The sequence below is a fragment of the Brachyistius frenatus genome, unplaced genomic scaffold, assembly GCF_029030835.1.
Source record: "Brachyistius frenatus isolate BFR_SWC_R1_liver_20210118 unplaced genomic scaffold, ASM2903083v1 Contig_60, whole genome shotgun sequence".
In the NCBI taxonomy this organism is placed as follows: Eukaryota; Metazoa; Chordata; class Actinopteri; family Embiotocidae; genus Brachyistius; species Brachyistius frenatus.
Genome location: NW_027210659.1, coordinates 414,531 through 439,950, shown reverse-complemented (window position 1 = coordinate 439,950; position 25,420 = coordinate 414,531). Strand labels below are relative to the sequence as shown.

Sequence of the window (25,420 nt, the reverse complement as noted above, 5' to 3'; positions counted from 1 at the left end):
GGAAGAAGCCAGTAAGTGGACAGAATCTTGTTTTTGGTTAAACTATTTCCAAAAACAACAGTGAAATTTTCCACTCAACATTATCATTGGTCAAAATCATGCAGGGGGGGTCTAAGCCTGTTCCAGTTCAACCCGTCCAGGTCGGATACAAGGGCTATGAAACTCATTAAACCCAAATCCATGTTTTAAAGCCAAATCTCTCTGAAATCAGAGAATTCCTAAAAGCTGCTGTGATTCCAGGCCCTCTGTAAGGACAACATCTATCCAGGGCTCAGTGTGTTCGCGAAGGGTTACGGGAAGAACAATGAGCCTCTCCGTGGTTACGTTCTGACCTTCTGCATTGGACTCGCCTTCATCCTGATCGGTAGGCAGCACAGCCAAAGCTTCAAGTCCTAAGCAAGAGATGGAATGAATATATGGTCTTAAATATGAAACCTCTCTTTTGTCAGCGGAGTTGAACATCATCGCTCCCATCATCTCCAACTTCTTCCTGGCCTCGTACGCTCTCATCAACTTCTCTGTTTTCCACGCCTCCCTGGCTGGCTCGCCAGGTAAACTCTGACACTGGAAATGAACTCCAATTTGTTCCAGTTTTTCCTATTTTTTTTTAAGCGTAACAGTGCAAGAACACTGGAAGAAAGTCAAACTTTTTATTGTCTGTGCTTCATGGTTACATTTACTTATTTTCAGCAAACTAACAGAATATGCTATTTGCCAACGGGAGGCCAAACTTTTGCATACAACTGAATACTCACATACATGTAACTAGTAGCAAGTAGTTGCAGAGCTGCCATTGCTGCTGATCACTAAACAGTCTTGAATTTTTGGCTTGACTCAATTTCAGAAGTGTGCCAGCCGTGTTTGAAGTCTTGGATGTTAGAACTTTGTGTATATTGTACATGCAATTCATATTTTGGTTGGGTTATCTTGCTAAAGACTCCATCCATTGAAAATCAAATATTTAACCATGTTAACATGTCAGTGTGGTGTTTTCTACATTTCTATATACTTTGGAGCTGCAATGACATTGTGACAGTCTACAAAACTTGGATTCAGATAGCGTTTTATACGACACACCTGAATTCAAACGCTGAGATCATTTCTGCCTCAATGACGGCTCTGAGTATTTCAAAGTATTCGCATAACTGAAACTCATAGAAATTGTCCACTCCAGAAAATGTCATGACAATCATTCTGTTGGTCTGCTGTAATGTAAATCCACTCCTGTTTCTCACCACAGGGTGGCGCCCCAGCTTCAAATACTACAACATGTGGGTGTCTCTTGCGGGGGCGATCCTGTGCTGCGTGGTGATGTTTGTCATCAACTGGTGGGCGGCTCTTGTTACTCTGCTCATCGTTCTCGCTCTTTACATCTACGTCAGTTACAAGAAACCTGGTGAGAACACGATGGGGTTATTTTTTAAAATATTTTCTGAACAAATAATAAAATAAAATAATAAAACTGCTAAAATGAAACTGTTGCCTCTCGTCAAGTGGCAAAAATCTCCAGTATAGCAGAGAATAACAAAATGTCCTACAGTTCCCCTATAATGCAGTGGTTCTCAACTGGTGGTTCGCAACCCAAAAGTGGGTGATGGGCAATTTTGAGTTGGTGGATATATGAAAAAATAAAAGTCAAACTTATTTTAAAATGTACAGAATCTCTGATGCTGTGCTTTTCTTTTGAAGGATACACATTTCCCATGGTGCAGCGTGCATGACAGTAACATCCAAAATGTTATGTCATCAGTAATGAACAGTGATGTATAATTATTGATAAAGCAGGAAGGAGCGGGGAACATTAGTCCCACATTTACCAGCTGTAACATCAGGGCTGTTCCTACAGCGATGCTTCAATAATTATTGTCCAAATATAAATATGCTATAGTAATATGTTGTTTTTGTGCATAATATGTAATTCAGTTCTTTTGATTTTATTTTAATAATAATAGTTCAACTATGAATTCATTTGTTTTGTTCATAAGAGTACTTCTACACTGTGAAATTGATACTTTTACTTCAGCAAAGGAACTAAATACTTCTTTCATCACTGCAGGTTGCACATGTCAGTGAGTTGTGAGCAGTTCAACCAACATCCCAGATACAACAATCATTGGATTTTGTCAGAATTGTTGTTGTTTTTTAACTTAGTTTTAAATTCAGCTGTATATATGTGTATATTTGCTATGAAATAGAATTAAAGAAAACTGAAAAAAAAATTCTCTCCAGCTTAAATATTGGTACTTGGCATAGAACAAAGATGCAATTTAGAAAAGGACTACAAATAAGAACAACAACAACAACAACAAAACCTAACAAAACAACCCAAAAAAACAAAAAAAAGAAGAAAATGAAAGGGAGGGAAGTTGTGTGTGTGCTTCATGTCATGAATGTATAAATCCACAGTGAGGTGCATTAAGTGGGGAAGATAGTGATACAGGTATAATTCAGACCACTTTATTGTGTTGGTATAATAGTGGCAGGGCTCCCTCTTTTAGAAAATATTTATTTTTGGAGTCTTAATGAATATGTTATTTGTTGTACCCTCTCAGTCCAAATATTATATGTTGGGGGTTTTAGGTTTTAACCACTTAGCTGTGATGCATTTAGTTGCTGCTGTTATCAATATTATCAATATATTTTTGAAGCTCTTCCATCAATGCACACCGATGTTAGACCCAATAGTGCCACCTTCGGATCCTTTGTAAGGTTTTGATGAAATACTCTTTTAAGTGCCTCAAAAACCGAGCACCTGTTTGATTATCTTGTGATCTCGTAATCCTGACCTCGGAGCCTCCCAATCTCAACGCTGCTCAAACAGTCTACTGTCCTACACTATTGCCTCTTTTTATTTCACTTTATTGACACTTCGCACCATCATCTCCCCAATCCACTCACATGCTCTGCTCCATCCTGCCGTTTCCTGTAGATGTGAACTGGGGTTCGTCCACTCAGGCTCTGATTTACAACCAGGCTCTGACTCATTGTCTGAACCTCACTGGAGTCGAGGACCACATCAAAAACTTCAGGTCAGTACGAGGTTTGATTCGGGCTTTGATCGCAAGGGCAGAAATATCTGTTTGGGGTCTTAAACCAACCAAATGCTTTCAAGGATAGTTCTGGTCTATTTGAGAAGGAATATGCAGGGTGATCAGTCAGATGCCCGAATGGAGAACCTTAATGCTGTCAGCAAAAAAATAACTGTTCCTGTTTATTTCTGGTTTTCCTTTTAGTGACATTTAAACACAAACATTCAGTATTTTTGGAAAGCTGCAGACAGCTGGCAGTTTTTGCTTTAAATATTATAGTATACTGTTTTGTGTCCTTGAATTTGTAAGTTTAGCAGGACTCATAGAGCTGCAGTGAACAGATGGGAAATGTGCCAGGTTGCAATAAACCAGAAAAATCCTTTAAATCCGTATCTACTGGTACTGTTTCATGGTACTTTACATAAAAACATCCTGTAGAAAAGCTGTAGTTACTAACAGAATGAAATGTATCAAGTTGATTTGTTTTTTTTGTTTTTATTGGGCCAAAATGTCTTGAATTCCATTTAACCTGAAAGAAATCACATTCAAAAGTTGTTTTTTTATTTTATTTTTTTAAGTAGTATTGTTTTAAACTGCTTGAATTTAATCTTCTAAGTGTGTGAAATGTACGTTTACAGGCCGCAGTGTTTGGTGCTGGCTGGTTATCCAAACTCCCGTCCTGCTCTGCTTCAGCTGGTTCATTCCTTCACCAAGAACGTCAGCCTGATGGTCTGCGGTCACGTCAGGACGGTGCGTACAGACTACTGCCTGTTGTTGTTTTCTCCTTTGTCTTCCACGACCATCACCTGCGTGTCTCTCGCCCGCCGCAGGTGTCCCGTCGGCCGAACATGAAGGAGCTGTCTCAGGATCACGCCCGCTGTCAGCGTTGGCTCAATAAAAAACGCATCAAGTCCTTTTATGCTCCTGTTTTCGCTGACAACCTGAGACAAGGAGCCCAGCTGCTGCTTCAGGTAAGAACACCTGGACACAGATTACACCAGCGGTGCTTCTTCACTTTCATTTCACACATTTCTACCAGCTGATGTGGGGATTAATCCTCTGTCATTGTATTTATTGTCTCCAATACTGCCATCATCAAAGTAGAAAATAACTTCACATCAATGATTACAAGGAAGATAAAAATGCAACTTTTCCTTCAGGCTGTTGGTTTGGGGCGTCTGAAGCCCAACACACTGGTCATGGGTTTCAAGAACAACTGGAGTGATGGAAACATGAGAGATGTGGAGATTTACATCAACACTCTACAGTAAGGACTGACTTAACTTACATTTTGTATAATATAATATAATATTTATATCGTGCAAAAAAAATAACAAGAAAACGTCATCTCAGGGCATTAGGTCCGTACAAAAGAAGCTCACTAAATTATAGAGGGAAATGCAACAATTCAAATTCAACACGAGTCAACAGCTGGAAGGAAAACCTGGTGCCTGGCAGTCGGAAAGAGAAACTCCCCATCAAATTTAAATATGCCTAACAAATATGATTTAAACCACCTGGAGCGGTTTCTTTCCAAATGCAGCACTGAGATCGAGCAGGGCAAGTAGCCTGTAGAGACGAGTCCATTGTTGGAGGCAATAAGGAGATTATTGGTGACTTCAGCCAGCAATGTTTCTGCACACTGATGAACTCTGAAGCCTGATTGAAAATCTTCCAACAATCCCCTCCTGTGGAAATGGTGTCCAAATTAACGCAACAGCTTTCTCAAGGCTTTTAGAAATACAGAGCAAGTGTGATATCAGTCTATAATTTGCTGATGCGCCTGAATCAAGTGTAGGCTTTTTAAGTGGAGGTTTAACTATAACAACCTTAAGAGCCTGCGATATACTACTGTATATACTACTGTATATCGCAGGCCTGTTAATAAGGATACACTGATCTGATGTGTGGAAGTGTTAATTAGGGTAAAACATCCTTGAGCAGTTTTGTTGCTTTTCCATCTTTCAGTGAACAAAGCTTGAGGTGTTCATCCTGATGCACCTTCGAAACCTTCAGTCGATATGAGATGATGCTGACAAAGCCCCTTTTTCGTTAGGAATTAATAATCTCACGTGAAAAAAATAAATTCTGATGCAATATATCCCTCTATCACAATGCTATTTAGTCAGCAGTAGAAACATGAAGCACTGTCATATCTATAACGGCTGAACAATGGCTGCAAATTGGTTGATTTGAATAATCCTCTGATCAGTAAATTATAATGCATGTCATTTTACGTTGGTTCAATGGTCGGATTAAAGTTAAGGAAGCCTTTACAAAGAAATGAACACAGTCAATGGCACTGATATGTTTCAGTTTAATTGCTGACAGAAATAGTGCAGAATCTGAAATCTTTCTTTTTCACTTTTCGTGTGTGTGTGTGTGTTTTCACGACCTTGTGTTTCAAAATGTTTCTAAATCCTAAAACAAGTATTTTTTTCACGTTTATATAAAAGATGTGAAAAATCTTAAACGTGCTTCAAAGTTTTGGACCTTACTGTACATATACCGTCTGTTATGGCCTCCTGATTAGATAAATAAATTGACAAATGAAGGCCTCTGCTGGAGCCCGAAACATATAAAGGACGCCAAAACAAACACATTTAAGGGTGCCAACCCACAGCTTTATTTTCCTTAAAATTAGGAAATCAAAGTACAAAATGAGGACAACTAAGGGGAAAAAAGTTGCTGGGCAAACCATACAATGGGCCGCCCCACCCAGCTCATCCCCCGCACGTAACACTGTCCAGTGGGAGGTTTTGATTTGGACTTATTTGCTAGATTTCAGCAGATTCAAGGATAAAGAAGTACAGTTCTTTAGTTTAGATGGTTGACAAATGAATTTAAACTTTCAGTTTACTTTTTTTTTAATTAAAATAGATATTAAAATAATCAGATTATTTTAGTAGTAATAAAAAACTGATTTTGAAATCCTCCAAAAAAAATCATTATTAAAGCATTTGAAATCATTTTATCCTTTGGTGCAACTTTGTAGCTAAAATTCTGTCTTCATATCAAGTTCATAATTTGATTTGACATAGTTTTAAAGAAAAGAACTAGACAACCAAAGATTAAAATGGAATGTAAAGTTTACATTCATAGTTATCTATACCTATTCTATCATTTATAGTTCAGATTTTCTCTCATGAAGTTTTGCATTTATGTGTTTCATATTCCAGCGATGCCTTCGACCTGCAGTTTGGTGTGGTGATCCTCCGGCTGCAGGATGGACTGGATATCTCTCACATCCAGGGACAAGGTACGTCTGCCTCTCCCAGTACACCATCGGCTGGTCTGCTTCTGTGTGATCTATATCTGTCTCTGTCACTGCAGATGAGCTGCTGTCGTCCCACGAGAAGCCACCAGTCGGCAGTAAGGATGTTCTGATTCCGGTCAGTAAGGACTCAGACTCTGACTCCTGTCCTTCGAAAACCGCCAGCACCCAGAGCAGCCCACTCATCATCAGAGGTAAAGGAAGACGGAAAGAACCACTCAAATTGCAGATTTTTCTTAATTGACACATTCTGTGTTGATTATTGACCATAAGTGATCATAAACTGCTCGTCTAATTCAGTAAAGTATGATGTGTATCTCCTCTCCGTCCCTGGGAATACAAAACAGGAGGATTTGTTTCTTTAACCTGACCTCTCATCATATTGTGGTGCATTGTCTGATATCGTCTGCCACAGAGACCAAGTGTCCTCTGAGTCTGACTGACCAGCGTCTGCTGGAGAGCAGCCAGCAGTTCAAGAAGAAACAGGGGAAAGGAACCATTGATGTGTGGTGGCTGTTTGATGATGGAGGTCAGTTTATGTACATCCCTCCCATGTCCCTCATATTTAAATGAATTGGGTTGACATAAATTGGAAGTGTAACCTCTCACAGCTCAAGAGCTCCACAAATAACAGTCCCCCAAAATGACCATTTAAATAAAATAACAACACAGATTTATTGTTAAGCTGTTGAGTGTTGTGTTATATTTAATGTTTCACCTGTTAGTGGTTTTAATGTTGTGACTGATCAGTGTATATACATATCAAATGTATGCTGCAATTCACTCTCTGCCATTGAAAGATACCTAAATACACAGTCTCAAGGCTTCTAAAGTAGTTAAAACTAAAGCTAAGTTTTGTTCTTGATTTACCCCAGTTAAACTCTTGCTTAAGTTATGCTGGTACAGGAATGTCGATTTGAAACCATTTCTTCAACAGGCCTCTGTGGACGTTTTTCCATCGGCAAAAAAAATAAATAATTAACCACTGAAATTTATGTTTGCAGCAAATTCAGTACGAGCTAGATTAGGAATTTAAATACCAGATAAACTAAACTGCAGGTTACTTGAATTTTACTGTAAATTGAATAACACAAAAGTATTTAAAATTGTGGCACTCTGTTTTTTCATTATCTAACAATTGGCAAATCAAATTCAAAGTATTAAACACAGAAAACAAATCCAAAACTTCAAGGCTTCATTGGAGGAAATAAAGTCAGACCCAAAAAAGGTTTAATCTTCAAACTGTAAATAACCTGTAATATTGTTGAATAGATATACAACCTAGATCACCCCAATCTCCCCACAGCAGACGTCAGCATACCTTCCCCCCAACACCCAATAGTTTTCACAACTTTATGCTGCAGTGTTCATAACCCAACTGCCACAGTTAACAGACCTGTACCATCCTACCAGGTACTTAAACCAGGTGATTAATCATTAACATCCCAAACTGGGACAAACAGAAACACTTCATTCCTATAAACTATGGACTGTAAGTAATCAAACTTGCAGTGGATTTCTTTTTTTTTTTTTTATATTGTCTGGATTCAGGGCAATGATTTTTGGAGGGTTAATTGAGTTTCGAGTTATATTTTGCCATCCAGGCTAAAAAACTTGAAATCCCTTTTCCCAAAGTTCAGTGCTTCAGTAGTTACTAGTTAGATTCACTGTGTCCCGTAGTTCAGCTGAATGTAGGACTGTTTTATGATAGACATGACTTAGAGAGTATAAAATATAAGAGAAGGTATTTGGGGCCCATCAAATGCCTCCGTGATGACACTATGGGATGGATAAGAAACACATAAATGCCTTAAAAAAAATACTGTGTAACCGGGCAAATATGGGATATGAAATGCTTAAAGTGAGTTTTATGGCAAAATTATTATTTGTGTTAGAATAAAAGAGCAGGAAATGTGTTTTATTTTCACTCTGTTGTGTTACTGAACCTGTCTGTCTCTGTCTCAGTAAATGTTTGCACATTTTTTAACTCTTGGAAATGGACTCAATCGATGTTGGTGACCAGCATCAGCTGCTACGGAAGAGAAATGGGTTGCGGATTAAAACCAAATATGTTCCGTAACCTCAGTATGTGTTTGTGTCGCAGGTCTGACGTTGCTGATTCCCTACCTGCTGCTTAACAGGAGCAAGTGGGGCGACTGCAGGATCCGCATCTTCATCGGCGGGAAAATCAATCGCATCGACCACGACCGAAGAGCGTGAGAAAAACAGCTGTTTATCCACTTCTTCTCAACAATGCAAGCTATGACCTTACAGTATTTACACTCACTTAAGGAAGCGAAGGTGAAAAATAAGTCCTTTTTACATTCATATAGATACATATATTTAATTGGGTCTTATTGTCTGGTGTCCCGTCAGGATGGCCACGCTGCTCAGCAGGTTCAGAATCGACTACTCTGACATCCACGTCCTCGGAGACATCAACACCAAACCCAAGAAACACAAGTACGACATCTGATGGCATAAGCTCATTTATCGTGATTAATGTTCTGTGAATTGATTTGATGATAATAACAACTTTATTTATGGAGCCCCTTTGAAAATCCAGTTTGAAAACACTTCCCTCTCCACCGAGATCAAACCTGGGGGTTTGTACTAGGTCTAATTGAGTTAAATCAATGAGGGAAAAAAATGAATATTCTTCACTTTTCCAGTGCAGCTGCTTGTCAATTGATTGATTTATTTGATAGCGCATCTTGCTGCTGCCGGTCCTTATAGTCTGTCTTTGGTTAAGTCTCTTTAGGTCTATTCAGGTCAGATTCAGGGAATAATTAAACAATCCATGTAAAATCCATAATATAAAAGGCTCCGTCACCTATAGTTACCATTATTGGGGTCCTACAAGGGGAGTTTAAGCCGGACTATTTAAGGCTTTAAAACACAAGTAGTCAACATTGTATAACTCCGGTGAAGAGCCACAAGGATTCGAGTGATGCAGTCGCTCCTCTCAGAACGCCTGGCAGTACCCGCGTTCTGTATCAGCCATAGAAATTAGATGTTTTGCCTGCAAGCGCTGCAATAATTTCTCTAAGCAGGACACAAAAGCAAGGATAGACTTTTCTAGATCTGCAGATGAATTGGATGAGCTAATCCTGGTTGCACAAAGCAGGATTGCACAGCTGTAGGACAACTCTGAGATGAAAATAACACCTTGGGTTATTATTAAGACCTTTCTAATAATAATAATAATAATAATAAACTTTATTTGTATAGAACCTTTCATACAAGAAATGCAGCTCAAAGTGCTTGGCAGCAAGAGAATTACATTCAGTGTTTGACATAAAAACACATACAAAAGGAACATTTGAAAATATAGAAAAGAAATGCATACAAACAGATAAACCCCAACAAGATGATACATTGTTAACGCTGCCATGTTGGGGCCCTGCAATTATACTTATTTGTGATTCGTAGTCATTCAATTGTAGGAAATTAGTTTACATCCAGCACTTAATTTCATCTTAAGTACCAGGTGTTTTCTGGGATATACATTTGTCAATCATCAGCATAGCAATGGAAATTCATTTTATGTGTTTGCATGATGACGGATGTGATGCGACGGCTCTAATTGCAAAAGAAGTATTCGCACAAGGTCAACAAATCATGAGTAAGTTTATGGCCTTAGATGACTTTCACAAACTGAATCCTTCATATTTCAGGGCTTCAGCCATGAATGTGAGGCAGTTGTTATTTTAGGAAATGCTCCTTAAAGTACGTATGTATGAATGCATTGTTTTAGGCTAAATTGAAAGATTTAGACTATTTTACTTGAATAAAATTGTAGTGAAAAGTATATTTACCCAAAAAAGAGTAGGGGGAAAGATTGTGTAAAAATTGTTTTAAAGCTATTAATTTCTTCCTGCACAAGTAAATAAGAAAATTTGATTTATATAACTTGTTTTTTTAGGGTTCTTTAGTATCTCAAAAGCAGTCTATAAATAAAACATATTATTATGGTCATCATAACAATGAAATTAGGGCTTTTCATTTGATGATAGCGTCATTTGAATTATTCAGATAATTATTTGTTTCCACAAAAAAGTGTAACCTTTTCATTCCTATTAATTCTCAGGAAAACAAATATCGTTTTTTAAAAGGTCATGTCTGTTTAGGCCACCACTAAGAATTTGTGAAAGAGAACATATCGGTGCTTTGAAAATACGGAAAGAAAATGTGCTTCGTAGAAGCTCCACATGAATAACCACATCTTGGTGCTGCTTTACAGTAAGCTGAGTTTTAAGGAGCTGATCGAGCCGTACAGGCTGAAGGAAGACGACATGGAGCAGGAGGCCGCCGAGAGGCTGAAGGCCCAGGAGCCCTGGAGAATCACCGACAACGAGCTGGAGCTCTACAGGGCCAAGGTCCGTCCACACGCCGCAGGACACGTTCACTCTGACCAAAGGCAGTGCTCTGTTCGAGTTAATCACCAATGCTTTAGACAACCGCTAACATGCTATGTGCGACTTTCAGACCAATCGTCAGATCCGGCTGAGCGAGCTGCTGAAGGAACACTCCAACAGTGCCAAACTCATCGTGATGTAAGTAGAACATGTATCTCATATAGCCAAGTCTTTCATGTCGCTATGGTGACCATTGTTAAATTGCTTATCATCATACGCTTAGGTTCACTGACAAAATATTATGTAACTTAAAATAACAACAAACCTGGTTGCCCAGAAACTTTGGACCAGGTGTTTACACTGTATTCACAAAGGAGGAAACATACTTTTTGAGAAAGGTTAAGGTGGTTATCAATCAGTGCGATGCTTCAGAGGCCAGTGGTGATGGTACGAGCTGAGTTTCTGTAATGAATAGGAATGTGATTATCAAAATGTGTTTTTTAACTCGTCACCTCTGTGAACAACCCGGTATCATGGCAAAGTGTGAAATAGACACACTACAGCAAAACGTGAGATAGCTACGCTTTGTGCTGTCTAGGCGTGGAAGTTAGACGTTTTCCTGTCGTGGACAAAAATGAAACCTATAGCACAAACACTTGCTTGGGGTTAGAAAAAAAGAACATGGTTGTGGTTTGGAAAAAATAAAAAACATGGTTGGGTGGATACAGTAGGAAAAAGAACATGATTAGGGTTTGGAAATAAAAAGCAGCTTACGAAAAATGTTGTCATCTCCTGGATCCCAAAAAATGTCCTTTGTACTTGGTCTCAAAACATCTGTTGTGATCTCAGGTCCCATGACATTTAAGTGCGTATTAGTTTGACGCTTTCAAAATGTGTAACTTCCATGCCTCAACAGCCCAAAATGTTGCAATCTCACGCTTTCCTGAGTTGGACCTGCTTGTCTATCTCACGCTTCGCCGTGATACTGGGTTGCTGTGAACAGAAACTTAATGGAAACCTTACGGTTCTCAGGCAAGTTCTGAAGCATTCAAATTCCTGTCCCGATTATCTCGTTTGTACATGATGATAGTTTTCTCCAATGAACAACAATCTATCGTATTCGTAATGTAGGAATGAAAATAAAAGGACAATGTAGTACCACACTGACTGCAAAGAAAATCAATGCTCAATTGTTTTGTGTTTGTTTGCACCACAGATACAAACTTGAGTATGGCAAATGTTCAAAGGCAAATAATTGACGACTATTACTCTTGATTATACTGCTTAGATATACTGTATCACTCTTAATTACCAGAAAAATAAAAAAAATAAATGAGTTTGGCTGCTTTGAAGTTTTTTGAGTCAAAGTCAGGTTAATAAAAGTGAAGGATTTTTACTTTTATTTTTCATTTAGCCCCAAATTTGTCTGTGTTTTCTGTAATAATTTCCACCGTTAACATGCACATCCAGTTGTGGAACCTGAAGGTGTTTTCTCTCTGCGTGTGCAGGAGTATGCCTTTGGCCAGGAAGGGCACAGTGTCGAGCGCCCTCTACATGTGCTGGCTAGAAACTCTGTCCAAAGACCTCCCACCGCTGCTGCTGGTCCGAGGAAACCACCAGAGTGTCCTCACCTTTTACTCCTAACACACACACACACACACACACATGAACACTGTCCATGTACACACACACTGTGTGTTGGTCTTCGTGTATATTTACGACAGGATTTCAAAGTCTTCATCTGCACAAGAACAGAAATATTATTGTGCTTTAAGTTTGGGGAAACTTTATTGCTGTGAAGGAAAAAAAGGGGTTTAAGTCTAGTGTTGTGTTTATTCAGCTTAATATGAGTACATTTCTGATTCTTAACAAATTAATCAACTCAGTCAACATTTAGAGGACTGTTTATTTATCTTTAACAATTTCAAGCTGTATATTCTTTCTGTGGCTTCTGCATGTTTTATGTGAATGAGAGTAACAACAGTATGTATTATATTATAAGGTTTATTTATAATGATGAAGGGCTTTTTTTCAGAATCTGTGCTAGTATTCAGGTTTCCTGTGATTTTTAAAAAAACAAATTTTAGTAGCAAGACCTTGTATCTCTAACTTTATTTTGTACATTATTTTATTAAAGTTGTAATTTAACCACATGTTTGTGTCACATTTGTTTCTGGTCTGCTTTTTAGAATCATGTAAGGATCATTTCAGCTCCTCTGGAACCCCAAATAAAATTATGAAAAGAAAGTTTTGTTTGAAATCAGTTTGTAAATAAATGAATACTTGTTTTCAAAGTAATTACTTTATTAATATGATGCAATTACTTTTTTTCCTCACCTGATTATGTTCCATCAGTCACTTGGTCTTCACTCATTCAGCTGTGACTTTTAAAAGGGAACAAATCTACATCCAAAGTCTTTGTTCATCTGTAAGACAAAAGTTGTGCATACAAAGTCAGAAGAGAAACCGTCCAAGATGAGGAAGAAGCTTAGGAAAGGGAATGTTTTAAGAATTATTTTCTTATATTTTAGATTTTGCCATATTTAAAGATGAGAATACTAACTCGTGGTTTGCCTACTATCAACATTTGAAGAACTTGATTTGCAGGATATATTTATTTATTTATTTATTGGGATAAATAAAACAGATGCACTGTAATGTCCGTGGTTCAAATATAGATCTTTGCGTACAATTTTTGTGCTTGAATTACCTATCCCTGCCTGGTAACGTTGTCGAAAGAAAGAAAGAAAGAAAGAAAGAAAGAAAGAAAGAAAGAAAGAAAGAAAGAAAGAAAGAAAGAAAGACAGACAAATCCATCCTATGTTATCATTAACACTTGCACTGTTTTTAATTTATATCTTATTCTATTTATTTTTATATATTGTGCATTTTTACATCTTTTACATTTTTTATATTTACACCTTTACTACCTCTATTTTTTATTCTGTACTTCTTATTGCTTTTGCCTTATCTTCCATGCTGCTGTAACAAAATAATTTCTACTTGCGGGATCAATACATGTATGTATGTATGTATGTATCCATGTATGTCCGTCCGTCCGTCCATCCATCCATCCATCTATCTATCTATCTATCTGGAGAGAAAGAGAGAAATAAAGAAAGTCTCCAAGCAATGCTGTAGGCAGCGCTGTTGTAGTCGGCGTCGGTTTTGCTCTTGAATGCAGCTCGTCCCTCTTTATGCAACACCAGAGAGGCGAGCGAGAGGAAACAGCAGCGAGCGGAAGACAAGGTGACACTTTCATAATATTCCACCTGTAACTGTAACCCTGAGTGTTCTTTGATCGCGTTCAAGTCACGAGTAATCGGTTAAATGGTTTCGATTCGTGTTGTCATTTGAGGACAGTTTGTGCAGCAGCCAGCAGAGAGCCGCTCACCAGGACTTTAAAATGCCACACGGTGAACAGATCTCCGCTACTGACTGCAGCCAAAAGCTGTTCGAGTTCACTTTAATCATTAATATGGGATGTGTCAAAACACATCAGGTTTTCAGGGCGTTTCATATAACATTCAACTCATTCTGCAGCTCTGGATTTTGATAGGCGTAGCCTAACATTGATTGACATGCGTTTGCACCAATGAGAGAGAGGGGAAGAAAATAAAGGCACAGTGCACTTAACTACGGTTTTAAATTGATAACTGGGACAGGAGATACTTTTTATTTTTATTTATTTATTTTTTTTAAAGTAAAAGTACAAATCAACCAATGTGAAATTACGCCCTTAAAAGCAAAAGCCCTCAAATGAAAAGTGACACCTAATTAAATATTCATAAATTATAATAAACTGCTGGAGGTTAAGATCATTTTTATCTACTTTATATACAGTTTAATATACAGAGAAGCAGATAAATCTTGGGGATGTGATGATTATTAATCAAAGAATGAAGAAAAAACTTCTGATACGCAAATTATGTTTTCAGCTTTGTGACTTTATCTCCAGTCATTGATTTGTTTGGTGAGCTGCAGGATTATTTCTGCTACAAACGCTGGTATGTGATTTTCATAGTTTGTCCTTCCGGCAGCTGACTTGACGCATGACGTTCAGGTGGAGTTGAAAGTGTGCTTTCACACTCACAACACAGAATCTGTTGCGACAGAACGACACCTTTCTGGGAGTTCAATCCAAAATGCAAAGTTTGCTGATTATTTAACTGTCTGAGAATGTTTAGATACTATTTTGGAGTGAGAAAGATCTGTCTGGTTTCAGCACAGGCAGTGCAGACCATACTGGGATGTTGTTCATTCTCACGTTGCAGACATGCTGCCACACCAGATCTACTTCTGTCTACTACTACTGAGACTGCAGTGTTGGGAAGTTCAGGTGGTCCTGTGATCCGTTTGGAGGTCTGATGTTCCCATACTGAAAACATATCCAGTTTTAGTATACAGTTCAATATACAGTGCCCACATCTAGCTTTGTTGGAGAGAGGGTGCCCAGAAAAAAAGCTGCTTATTCATTCATCAGACCTTAATATTTCCTCTTATTGCACTTTGTCGTTTGTAGTGCTGTACGTCCTCAATGCATCCAAATATTCTTATTGTGTTTTTACAGACATTTGGAGGGAATCCCTTCCCATTATCACACCAAATTTGGGATCATAAAATGATATTAGTTCAGGTGGATCATCTCGCTCTAGACCTGGCTTTATTTTGCACTTCTTTTTATTAATAGGATGTCACATTTGCATACAAAAAACATTGCCGCGAGTTGTTTTACCACCGGTAGTGGTATCTGAAAAACTGAAGCACTTCTGGGAGTCTTACCTTGAGCCTCGAGGCTTCATCTTCCAGTACCACCGACAACTGTTCTGTTACTTTTAGGATTTTTTAAACATTTATCTTTTATTTATATTTCAGCCGTTACAGCCATAACTTTTAGCGTTTTGACCATTTCTTGAACCTTTTTCAATCCGAACCATTACTGTTAGCCTAGAAAGTGAATTATTTATAAGTCACATTTCAGCTCTTCTAGCTGACAATTCCAACGATTTGTGCCGTGCAACACGAGCGGTCTCTTCACTTTTTGAGTGCACCTTGTCGATGCCAGTGCACACCTCATTTCATTCTTTTTACAAACTCATACAAAGTCACATTTTTCCAGACTGCCTTTGCTTACAGGGACAGAATTTGTATGTTTGTTCTTTCAGGAGAAAGTAACAGGGCATCTTTAAATGTCATTTTTAATACCATTGTTGTTGAGTTTGAGCATCAAATCCTTTTGTAGAACAAACTTTAGAAACTATTTGATAATAATTAACATTATTAACTTTTCCAAACAAAATTACAAAGTGCTTTTACAAGACAAATAAAAGCATCAAAATCAATAACAGGATCTAACTAGGATCGCTCCTTTGTATAAAATTTGGAATCAAGAAGCGGTTTAAAGGATTGAAGTTCAAACAACAGCAAAGCAGTTTTGAATAAAGCTGCAACGAGACCTTTGGAATGCCCAAAACTCTTTGTTGTTTCTTTTAGTTAACTATTCCAACTGTTTATAAATTACTTAAAGCTCTATTTTCACTGTTGATAATATACTTTTAGCTAACTTTTTCACTATATATACAATAGTTTTAGCTCACTATTTCAGCTGTTGACAAACGCTGTCATCAAGCTGTTTCCACGGTTTGAAATATCCCCTTCGACATGACAACAGCTCATATAGGCTCTTTAACACAAGGTTGATTCTCCGTGTCCAGGCAGGATGACGAGCTTCCAGCTGAGTGCGATGGAGGAGATGGTGGAGAAGTTTCTGGACGCTGCAGCGAGAGGAGATCTGACCCAGGTGTCCACACTGCTGACCAACGTCCCCTCGCTCATCAACCAGACGGCACACAGCGGCTGGACGGCGCTGATGCTTGCAGCTCGCAATGGACACTACAGTGTGGTGGAGAAGCTGCTGTCACACGGGTACACACATTTGATTTGATTTATTATAAACACTCGAGAGATAGATAGCGGTTTGAGTATTACTTTAAAGCGGTAATAATAATGTATTAGCCACTAGGGGGCAGAGGAACTTTCAAAACAAGCAGCCTCACATATCTTATGCTGTGTTCCAAATGTTGTACTTGTGTGCTTACACTGACTATTTTAAGTACATAAGTGTGTTTCACACTGTCAAGTACAGAAACATGCAGTGTACTACACGTACCAGGATGATGCAGTCAAAACAGTCCAGAAAAGACCTGGGAAATGTTGGACCTTTCCACCCTAAACGGTCGCCATCTTGGCTATGTAGAGGAAGGGGGCGGGGCCACCAATGTAAAGGATTTTCAAATGAAGGCGTCTGAGGAAGCTGCAGCTGTTTCTTTTTCACTGCTGCTGGACAGAATAATCAGTGTGTTAAACAGAAGGCACAAAAACACGTTGATTTCTGGATAAAATAATTAAAGCTGCAGATATTTTGGCGTCTGATGTGTTCACATGAGGTCTTTTCCTGTCAGTGCAGAACAGCAGTGTGCGATTTGAAACAACACTACTCTGTCCAAATTCAAGTACCACACAAGTAAGAGTCCTAACATGGAAGAACACTATTTGTTCGTGTACTAAGGGAAGTATTTTCATTTGGAACACAGCATTAGTTCTTGGGATCATGTTATGAAACAGTTTCCTGATTACTCATCTAGCTGACACAAAGACACAAAACATTATCATCCCGTGACGTGTGTTTGGGTCCACACGACAGAAAAAATAAATAATAGATGCAGATGTAAAGACGGCTAAGGTTGGCAGCAAAAGGGGGCTAAATCTTGAAACAAAAACAACATCAATTTAACTTTGAGAAGAGGTACAAATTTTGAACTAATTAACACTAAAACTCAGACAGGAAACAAAACTAGAGGCTGAAAGCAGCCTAAACTACAAGAACAGAGCTTTATGAGAAAAATATATTAAAACTACTGTACAATCTAAAGAGGCTAAAATTAGGCTACAACTCAGAGCTGAAAGAGGCTACAGTGCTCTTTAGATCTGCATATAGTCATTTGTTCCATTGGATAAAACATATCAGTGCACTTTAAATGATGAACATCTAAAAACACTTAAAAGTGTAGAGAAACAGTGAAGAAGACCCCAGACTTCATTGTATTCCCCCACTGCTGAAACAAAGCCTACATCCTATAATAGATGGACTCCTCACATCTCTAACCTCTTTCTTTTTTTTTTCTGTTTCTAAACGTTAAGCTGTGACAAGTTCTCGGTGAACAGTTCGTCACAAACCGCCTACGATATTGCCAAGTTCTGGGGTCACGGACACATCTCCAACCTGCTGGGCCGAACAGACGAGGGCTGCCAGCGAGTGCTGCCCGGCTCCGGCCTCAGCCCCCAGGAAAACTACTTCAGCAGAGAGACGCTGGACCGGCTGAGTGGGAAGCGGACCGACAAGGTCTGGTTGGAGGCCAAGAGGAGTGACCCTGATACAGTCTACCTCCTGTTCTCCAACCTCAGCCCCATGGTCAGCTCCTCCCAGGAGGACGGCGGTGCAGGGGTACGGGGCTGAAGGCAAACATTACTGAGAGTTTTAATTCACCCAGATTTCAGAATGATTTGCAGCATAAATCTAAAAAAAAAACCTAAAAAAAAACCGCTCACAATGACATTTTTGTGACATCACAACAAGATAACGGTTGAACTTGCATACATGTTTGCAATTTCCTGGAAAATACTTGTATGCAGACACGTTTTCAGTAATATGACTTTTTTCACCTCACAGATACAAGTTGCTATCTGTGGAGGACCAAAACTGCCAAAATAAAAAAAATAAGTGACTAGATAAATTAATAAAGTGACCAATTTTTTTTTTATAAAAATATAGACACATTCATTTATTGATAAATGTAACATAATTTGGCATTATTGTCAATGTTGCCTTAATTGTATTAATTCCAGTATTTATTTCATTTTCATTTTATTTATTCATCTCTTCATTTTAATCGTTATTTATTTATGTATTATTTTATTTATATTAACCCAGTTGTTCGTGTTCTTGGCAATTCGCGCCCATACATTTGAGGGAGCAAAACTTCTGAAGGAGTACTGGAGGGAGGGCTAAATAACAAATATCAACTGTCTTTCTCCAGAATAGTAGACCCTATCTTTAATCAATAAAAAGGAAAAAATGTACAGGAAAGTAAATTATTTAGGGAGTTATTGATTATTAGGTCAATAAAAACAGAAGCTGACTAAAACAAATATTAACTTCTGTCACATTTAATCAATTAATCGATGCCTGTTATTTTTGATGCATTAAATGTAATTTATTTATTCGAGTCATTTATTTTTGTCTTTATTTGTTCTTTTGGTAGTTTCTGTCCTCTCCAGTTATCTAACAATTGTGTTTTCTAACTTTGATAGGATGAGCTCAAACTCTGTCGGTTCAGATATAAAGCAGTTAAGGACCTTCTCGAGGAACTTTCAACTGTGCTCATCTTCATTGGAGTGGAGAAGAGGAGAAATCCCTCCTCTTACTCCTCTCAGACTGAAGAGAGTGTCTGCGAACCTCCTGCTTGGTTTGCCATCAGCACGAATGAAGGTGCCGGTGACCTTCTTAAACGCTGCAGAGAAAAGAACTGCTCCTTCCCAAAGACGCCGAACAGAGAACTGCTGAAACTTAACGAGGAAGAGGCCGGTGAGGAGGATCCAGAATTTGTCTTCTTGCTATTCTTTCGTTGTGTGACTGTCTTGTATCTTTTGTATCAGAATGTAATGATTCTATTCCTTTCCCTTTGTCCCCAAGGAGTCGTGGCTCAGGCTCGATCGGTTTTGGCCTGGCACAGCCGCTACAGCTTCTGTCCTACGTGTGGCAGCAGCACCAGTCTGGAGGAGGGAGGCTACAAGAGGAGCTGCCTGAACTCTGAATGCAGGAGTCTGCAGGGGGTCCACAACACTTGCTATCCACGAGTCGGTACAAATCAGAAAACTTACGTCACTTACATGTTAAAAACAACATCTCTTGTGAAAGTACACATAAATAAGACCATACAACATAAAATACAACACGTGCAAATCGCCAAAAATGGCGACTAAATTCAAAATGCCGGATTTCCTGTTAAGTTGAGGTCATGGTGCCAAGAGACTTTTTTGTACATATCCGTGCGAGACACATGTCCACTGAATTTCCTGCATGTAGTTGAAAGTAGGTGCCGGGGCTGCAGTTTAGGTGGCGCTAGCGAGCCATTTGGCCACGCCCATGCGCAAAACACATATCAGATGTATCGTCTCACCACGCCAGATGTAAGTGCTACTTTTCATGAGGTTTCAAGGATCCTTTGACTTTAAACATCGACTTCCTGTGTCACAGCGAAACATTAAACTTTATTGCATTGCCATGGCGACGCCCTTAGACAAAAACACACAAAACTTCTCAATATATCATCATTAACGTCTTAACACTATTCTGACCCGATTTGATGTGGATGTGATCAACCAGCTCGAACAAGCAATGTGAAAGTATAAAAACGAATTTCCTGTTGCCAGCAGGGGGCACTATGACTATGACCAAATATCACCATATAGGTGTCTTCAGGGTGGGACTTTTATCCAACATGTAAAGTTTGAGGAAGATTGGAATATGTAGAACAAAATTACAGCAACTCGTAGTTTCATGGCGAGATCCTCAAAATAGCTGCCACAGGACACCATTCGAAGTAAATGAATTATTTTAACAACTTTTAATCCCAAAGGTATTAAGAGTGCACGGACATTTCAAGTCGGTCTGACAAAATCTGTAGGAGGAGTTTGTTCAAATACAACGTGCGAATCGGCAAAAATGGCGACTAAATTCAAAATGGTGGACTTCCTGTTAAGTTGAGGTCATGGTGCTAAGAGAGTTATTTTAACATTGGTTATGATAAAAATATCCACTGAATATCGTGCATGTAGGTAAATGTAGCCGCCGGGGCTGGGGGCTAGGGGGTGCTAGCGAGCTATTCGGCCACGCCCACTTGCGAAACCACTAAAATATGTAATTTTTTGCCAGAAGAGACGCTTTGGCACCATTCGGTGCTCGGGCCCCAATGATTAAGAGTTAAATATTTACATTCATGGTAGCAGCAGATGAGAGATGAGATAAGCAGGAGTTCTGTAAAGTTGAGTTTTTATTTGAATATTTTCTTGAATTATTTGGATTATTATTATCGGTTAATGTGAAAACTGGTCATACAACCATTTTTACTGACAATGGAGATGTTTTTTTTTTGTTTTTAATTAACATGGGCAACCCCTGCTGCAAAACCACATTTTCTCTGCAAGAGTTTGGCCAGGAAGAAAATGTATATTTACATATTTTACATTTACTCTAGCAGCAGATGGGCAGATAAGGAGAAATTCAACTGGGTTTTTGCTATTTTCAGTTGATTACTTGTTATATCCCTAAATTATTTTGATTATTCTGAGTGGTCAGTTTAGACTTGATGTTGTTGTGTTGTGTGTGACATCATAGTCTTCAAAGAAACAGAATTTGCATTTTGGGGCAGGGCTTGGCAAGTTGACAGCAGGTTGCTAGGCAACAGCCACACCCAAAGGCGGCGTGGCATTTGGAACCTTCCATTCTTTGCATTGATCTTCCCAGTTTACACTCTCTGTCTTCATGACACTGACACTTCAGTTTGTGAAAACATTTTTCAGAAAGAGAGTCAGTAATACAAGATGAGTTCGAGAGCAAGTCAATCCGTCCAAGGCACCAACAACTGCGCCGGGCATCAGATTTTTAACAAGTTCTCAGGAACAAAAAAGGAAAGGAAACACCAAGAGAAAGAAGCCCTACTGAGAGAAAAGGAAGCTCTACTCCAACAGGTGGAGGAGCTGAAGGCTGAGCTGCAAAGGGCCGAGGAGCACGACGTCTCTCAGGAGAAGAACCTCACAGAGCTCTCCAACAACCTGAAGTCAGAAACGAAGGAAAACAAAGAACTCTGGGACCAGATTGAATATTTGAACGTCGAGCTCCACAAAGAAAAGACCTGGATAAAGGAGCAGAGACATCTGTTTCGCAAAGAGAGAGCAAAGTTTTTCAACGAGCAGAAATTGAGGATCAAACTCGGCAAAGAACTTGAAGAAACCAAGAAGCAGCTGGTTCATGAGAGGAGACAGGTGGAGGAGCTGAAGGCTGAGCTGCAAAGGGCCGAGGAACACCATGTCTCTCAGGAGAAGAGCCTCACAGAGCTCTCCAACAACCTGATGTCAGAAACGAAGGAAAACAAAGAACTCGGGAACCAGATTGAATATTTGTCCGTCGAGCTCCACAAAGAAAAGACCTCGGCAAAGGAGCAGCGCGATCTGTATCGCAACACGAGAGCCAAGTATTTAGAGCAGCAGACACTGAGGATCAAACTTGGCAGAGAACTACAAGAAAGCCAGAAGCAGCTGGCTGATGAGGGGAGACAGGTGAAGCTGCTGGTGAAGAAGCAAAATGGAATGAGGAAGAAGGTTGAAAACATCAGAGTTTCACAACGTGGCAACCAGAGATATGAAGCTGAAAGAACAAAGAGTGACACCGTTCAGCAGCAACTGGAGAAAGAAAGGAGGCGTCACTCTGTAGTTGTATCAGAGTACCAGGAGGAGATCCAGTGGCTGAAGGCTGAACAGGATGGATTGAAGTTCAGAATGGAGCAGCACTGCTACCTGTTACGCAAAGAGAAAGCCACGAGTTCCAATGAGCTGACACAGAGGACCAAACTAGGCCAACAGCTAGAAGAATCCAAAAAACAGAGCAACACCTTTCAGCACCTTCTTGAGACAGAAAGGAGGTCTCACTCCGAAACGTTATCAGAGCACCAGGAGGAGATCCAGAGGCTGAAGGCTGAACAGGATGCATTCAAGAGAAGCAAAGCCGCAGATTCAACTCCTGCAAACAAGACACCCTAACCCTCACCATTACCCCTAATCCTGACCCGTGACCCCTAACCCTACCCTAACCATTACGCCTAACCCTGACCCCTAACCCTAACCCTACCCCACCCTACCCATTACCCCTAACCCTTAACCCTGACATCTAACCCCTAACCCTACCCTACCCTAACCATTACGCCTAACCCTGACCCCTAACCCTACCCCACCCTACCCATTACCCCTAACCCCTAACCCTGACATCTAACCCCTAACCCTACCCTACCCTAACCATTACGCCTAACCCTGACCCCTCACCCCTAACCCTCCCATACACAAAAAAAATTCCTCCCCTCTCTAAAGTAACCGCTTATAATAATTTAGGAAATAGTCAAATAAAAATGTAACTTTACAATTTAATTGCTGCTTATCTGCTTATTAAAATCTCTAATGATTTCTTTTCACACCGATTGACAAAAACGAATTCGTTTAACAACTTTTAAGAGTGGATAGACAAATTAAAAAATGTTTAAATGTGCGAATCGCCAAAAATAGCGACAAAATTCAAAATGGCGGACGTCATGTTAAGTTAAGGTCATCGTGCCAAGATACTTTTTTTTAGATGTAGGTATGATCTACATGTCCATCGTGCATGTAGGTAAATGTAGCCGCCGGGGCTGCAGTCTAGCGAGCCATTTGGCCATGACCACGCGCAAAACCACTAAAATACGTCATTTGTCGCCGGGAGAGACGTGTGTACCGAATTTTTTATTACAATAAAGTTGCCAAAAAGACAATTTATTTTAAGAAGGATAAGGAAAGATAATAATTCTTTGCACTCTTTGCATTATAATAGGGTTTTCGCACCATTCGGTGCTGGGGCCCTAATAATGTTATTTCATGTGTAAATGCTGCCTCTGTCTTTTCAGACCCGGTCGTCATCATGCTGGTGATCCACCCTGATGGAAACCAGTGTTTACTTGGAAGGAAGAAGATCTTCCCAGTTGGGTTGTTCTCCTGTTTAGCTGGATTTGTTGAGCCCGGTAACTCTCACACACTCGCGCGCACACACACACACACACACACACACACACACACACACACACACACACACACACACACACACACACACACACACACACACACACACACACACACACACACACATATATAAACACAGACATTACACTGACTCGCATGAATTTCCCTGAAGCTCATCCAAACTTTAACTGTAACTGCTGGGTGCTTAAAGCCAAACGTTACCCGAACCTTAACTTTAAACCAAGTCTTCACCAAATTATTCAAATCAATAATTGAGACTAGTTTTTACTAGATAGAACGTGAAAGTGTGCACAGGTTTATCATCCCCTCCAAAGTGAGTTCCCTCCTCCTCCTCCGCTGTTGTCCCTGCAGGCGAGACGATCGAGGACGCAGTGAGGAGGGAGGTGGAGGAGGAGAGCGGCGTCAAGGTCGGACCAGTCCAGTACATCTCCTGCCAGCCGTGGCCGATGCCCTCCAACCTCATGATCGGCTGCATCGCCGTCGCCATGTCCACCGACATCCGGGTGGACGAGAACGAGATCGAGGAAGCCCGGTGGTTCCCGCGGCAACAGGTACGTAACGAATTCTACTATTGGCACAAAATACCAAAAATAATCCAAATAGGACAATAATAATAGTATTGATACTACTTCTACTCATGATGTGTTTATAGTTGACCCCTTGGAAATTCTTAGCACAAGCTTCACTTACTGAACATTTTCCACGGCTTTCAGTAATATCTCATCCCCTTCTTCAGTGGATGTTGTAATCAATTATAATAGCTTCATTTTCATAATAACTTGCAGTTAAGTAAAATTTATATTTACAGTATATACAACCAATGGTTTTTACTCTTTAAAGACAGATATCAAATTTTTGTATTTCCTGTTCAGGTGATTGAGTCCTTGGTCAGAGGAGCCCTTCCGGCCTTCGTCATTCCTCCCAGACAGACCATCGCCCACCAGCTGATCCGACACTGGATCAGCATGCACTCCAACCTCTAACCAAAAACCTTTAGCTCACAACGTCCCACCCAGTTGATTCAGACATCCACATGCTCAGATTGGTTTCCTTTAGAACAGCGAGCCAGCTGCCAGTCGAGAGAATCCCCGGATCTTCACATTGTTCATATTGTGCTTTGATATTGTCAGGTAAATTATTGTGACACAAAGCCGGGGTCTCAGGTACAATAAAAGCAACAGTTTATTGGAACAAATGCATTTGGGTTCACAAGCATCACTTCAAGAAGCTCCACTGAGTAGTGAACAACGATCTCTCATCTCTATGTGTTTTTAATACCTCGTCTCCCCTCCTTGCATGAGAACTGCCCTCCTGCTTATCTTCATGTGAACAAAACACCTCCAGACGGGTAGAGACTGTCTGGAACATTCTGAATTTATGCACAATAAGTAGATCAGCAAATATAGATAGGGAAGTGTCTCTTTAGGATAGGAAACAGACATATCCGGATGGAAAAGGGACACATTCGGATGGGAAAGGAGAGATTGTTGTCAATACACAGAATAAAGAATACTTTTCCACATAGAGAATTACCATAAATACATTGAACAGAGGGATTGTTCTCCATCAGATATGGTTTGTTTTTACTGTTCAATGATTCCCAAACATGTACAGACACATAGAGAGTGTAACAAAAGATATATTTTAACATTGAAGAATGATTTAAAAACATGTCAAAACTAATACTTAATTCAAAAAAACTTTTAATAAAGGTTTGAGTATGTACAATTTCACACCTGCCTTTAAGTCTGCATTACGTTCGACATGGATGTTTGTGGCAGAATTTGATTTACAATGATGTAAAAAACGGTTCACTGGGATATCAAAAATATTACGATAAAACAAATCTTGACATGAAT

The 25,420-nt window shown here is 39.5% G+C and overlaps 3 protein-coding genes across 3 annotated transcripts in view; all 3 read left to right on the top strand.

Annotated features, from left to right (window-relative positions):
• LOC138625175 (solute carrier family 12 member 2-like) overlaps positions 1-12,895 on the top strand; it is a 28,605-nt gene extending 15,710 nt beyond the window's left edge. Inside the window, exons 12-26 of the mRNA XM_069705915.1 lie at positions 241-364; positions 450-551; positions 1,241-1,396; positions 2,930-3,029; positions 3,668-3,779; positions 3,860-4,000; positions 4,190-4,296; positions 6,209-6,288; positions 6,363-6,497; positions 6,719-6,832; positions 8,408-8,519; positions 8,680-8,766; positions 10,547-10,682; positions 10,792-10,859; positions 12,170-12,895. Of these exons, the coding sequence (XP_069562016.1) occupies positions 241-364; positions 450-551; positions 1,241-1,396; positions 2,930-3,029; positions 3,668-3,779; positions 3,860-4,000; positions 4,190-4,296; positions 6,209-6,288; positions 6,363-6,497; positions 6,719-6,832; positions 8,408-8,519; positions 8,680-8,766; positions 10,547-10,682; positions 10,792-10,859; positions 12,170-12,305 (1,710 nt within the window). The 3' untranslated portion in view covers positions 12,306-12,895. The remainder of the gene's footprint in view (positions 1-240; positions 365-449; positions 552-1,240; positions 1,397-2,929; positions 3,030-3,667; positions 3,780-3,859; positions 4,001-4,189; positions 4,297-6,208; positions 6,289-6,362; positions 6,498-6,718; positions 6,833-8,407; positions 8,520-8,679; positions 8,767-10,546; positions 10,683-10,791; positions 10,860-12,169) is intronic.
• Positions 12,896-13,828: 933 nt separating this feature from the next.
• Positions 13,829-25,294, top strand: nudt12 (nudix (nucleoside diphosphate linked moiety X)-type motif 12). The gene is made up of 8 exons (XM_069705941.1): positions 13,829-13,910; positions 16,376-16,586; positions 17,862-18,165; positions 19,032-19,305; positions 19,414-19,581; positions 23,429-23,542; positions 23,913-24,112; positions 24,434-25,294. Exons 1-8 carry the CDS (start codon positions 13,859-13,861, stop codon positions 24,542-24,544), a joined length of 1,434 nt encoding a protein of 477 aa, XP_069562042.1. The 5' UTR covers positions 13,829-13,858; the 3' UTR covers positions 24,545-25,294.
• Positions 21,092-22,605, top strand: LOC138625189 (trichohyalin-like). Its single transcript, XM_069705945.1, has one exon. It carries the CDS (start codon positions 21,324-21,326, stop codon positions 22,536-22,538), a length of 1,215 nt encoding a protein of 404 aa, XP_069562046.1. The 5' UTR covers positions 21,092-21,323; the 3' UTR covers positions 22,539-22,605.
• Positions 25,295-25,420: the final 126 nt, after the last annotated feature.

What these genes read in the sequence shown, in the direction of transcription:
- nudt12 (XM_069705941.1), top strand. Translation starts at nt 13,859, where the DNA reads ATGCAACACCAGAGAGGCGAGCGAGAGGAAACAGCAGCGAGCGGAAGA. An exon ending in AGCAGCGAGCGGAAGACAAG is followed by an intron (nt 13,911 to 16,375) that starts GTGACACTTTCA and finishes CTCCGTGTCCAG; the next exon opens with GCAGGATGACGAGCTTCCAG. An exon ending in AGGAGGACGGCGGTGCAGGG is followed by an intron (nt 18,166 to 19,031) that starts GTACGGGGCTGA and finishes TAACTTTGATAG; the next exon opens with GATGAGCTCAAACTCTGTCG.
- LOC138625189 (XM_069705945.1), top strand. Translation starts at nt 21,324, where the DNA reads ATGAGTTCGAGAGCAAGTCAATCCGTCCAAGGCACCAACAACTGCGCC.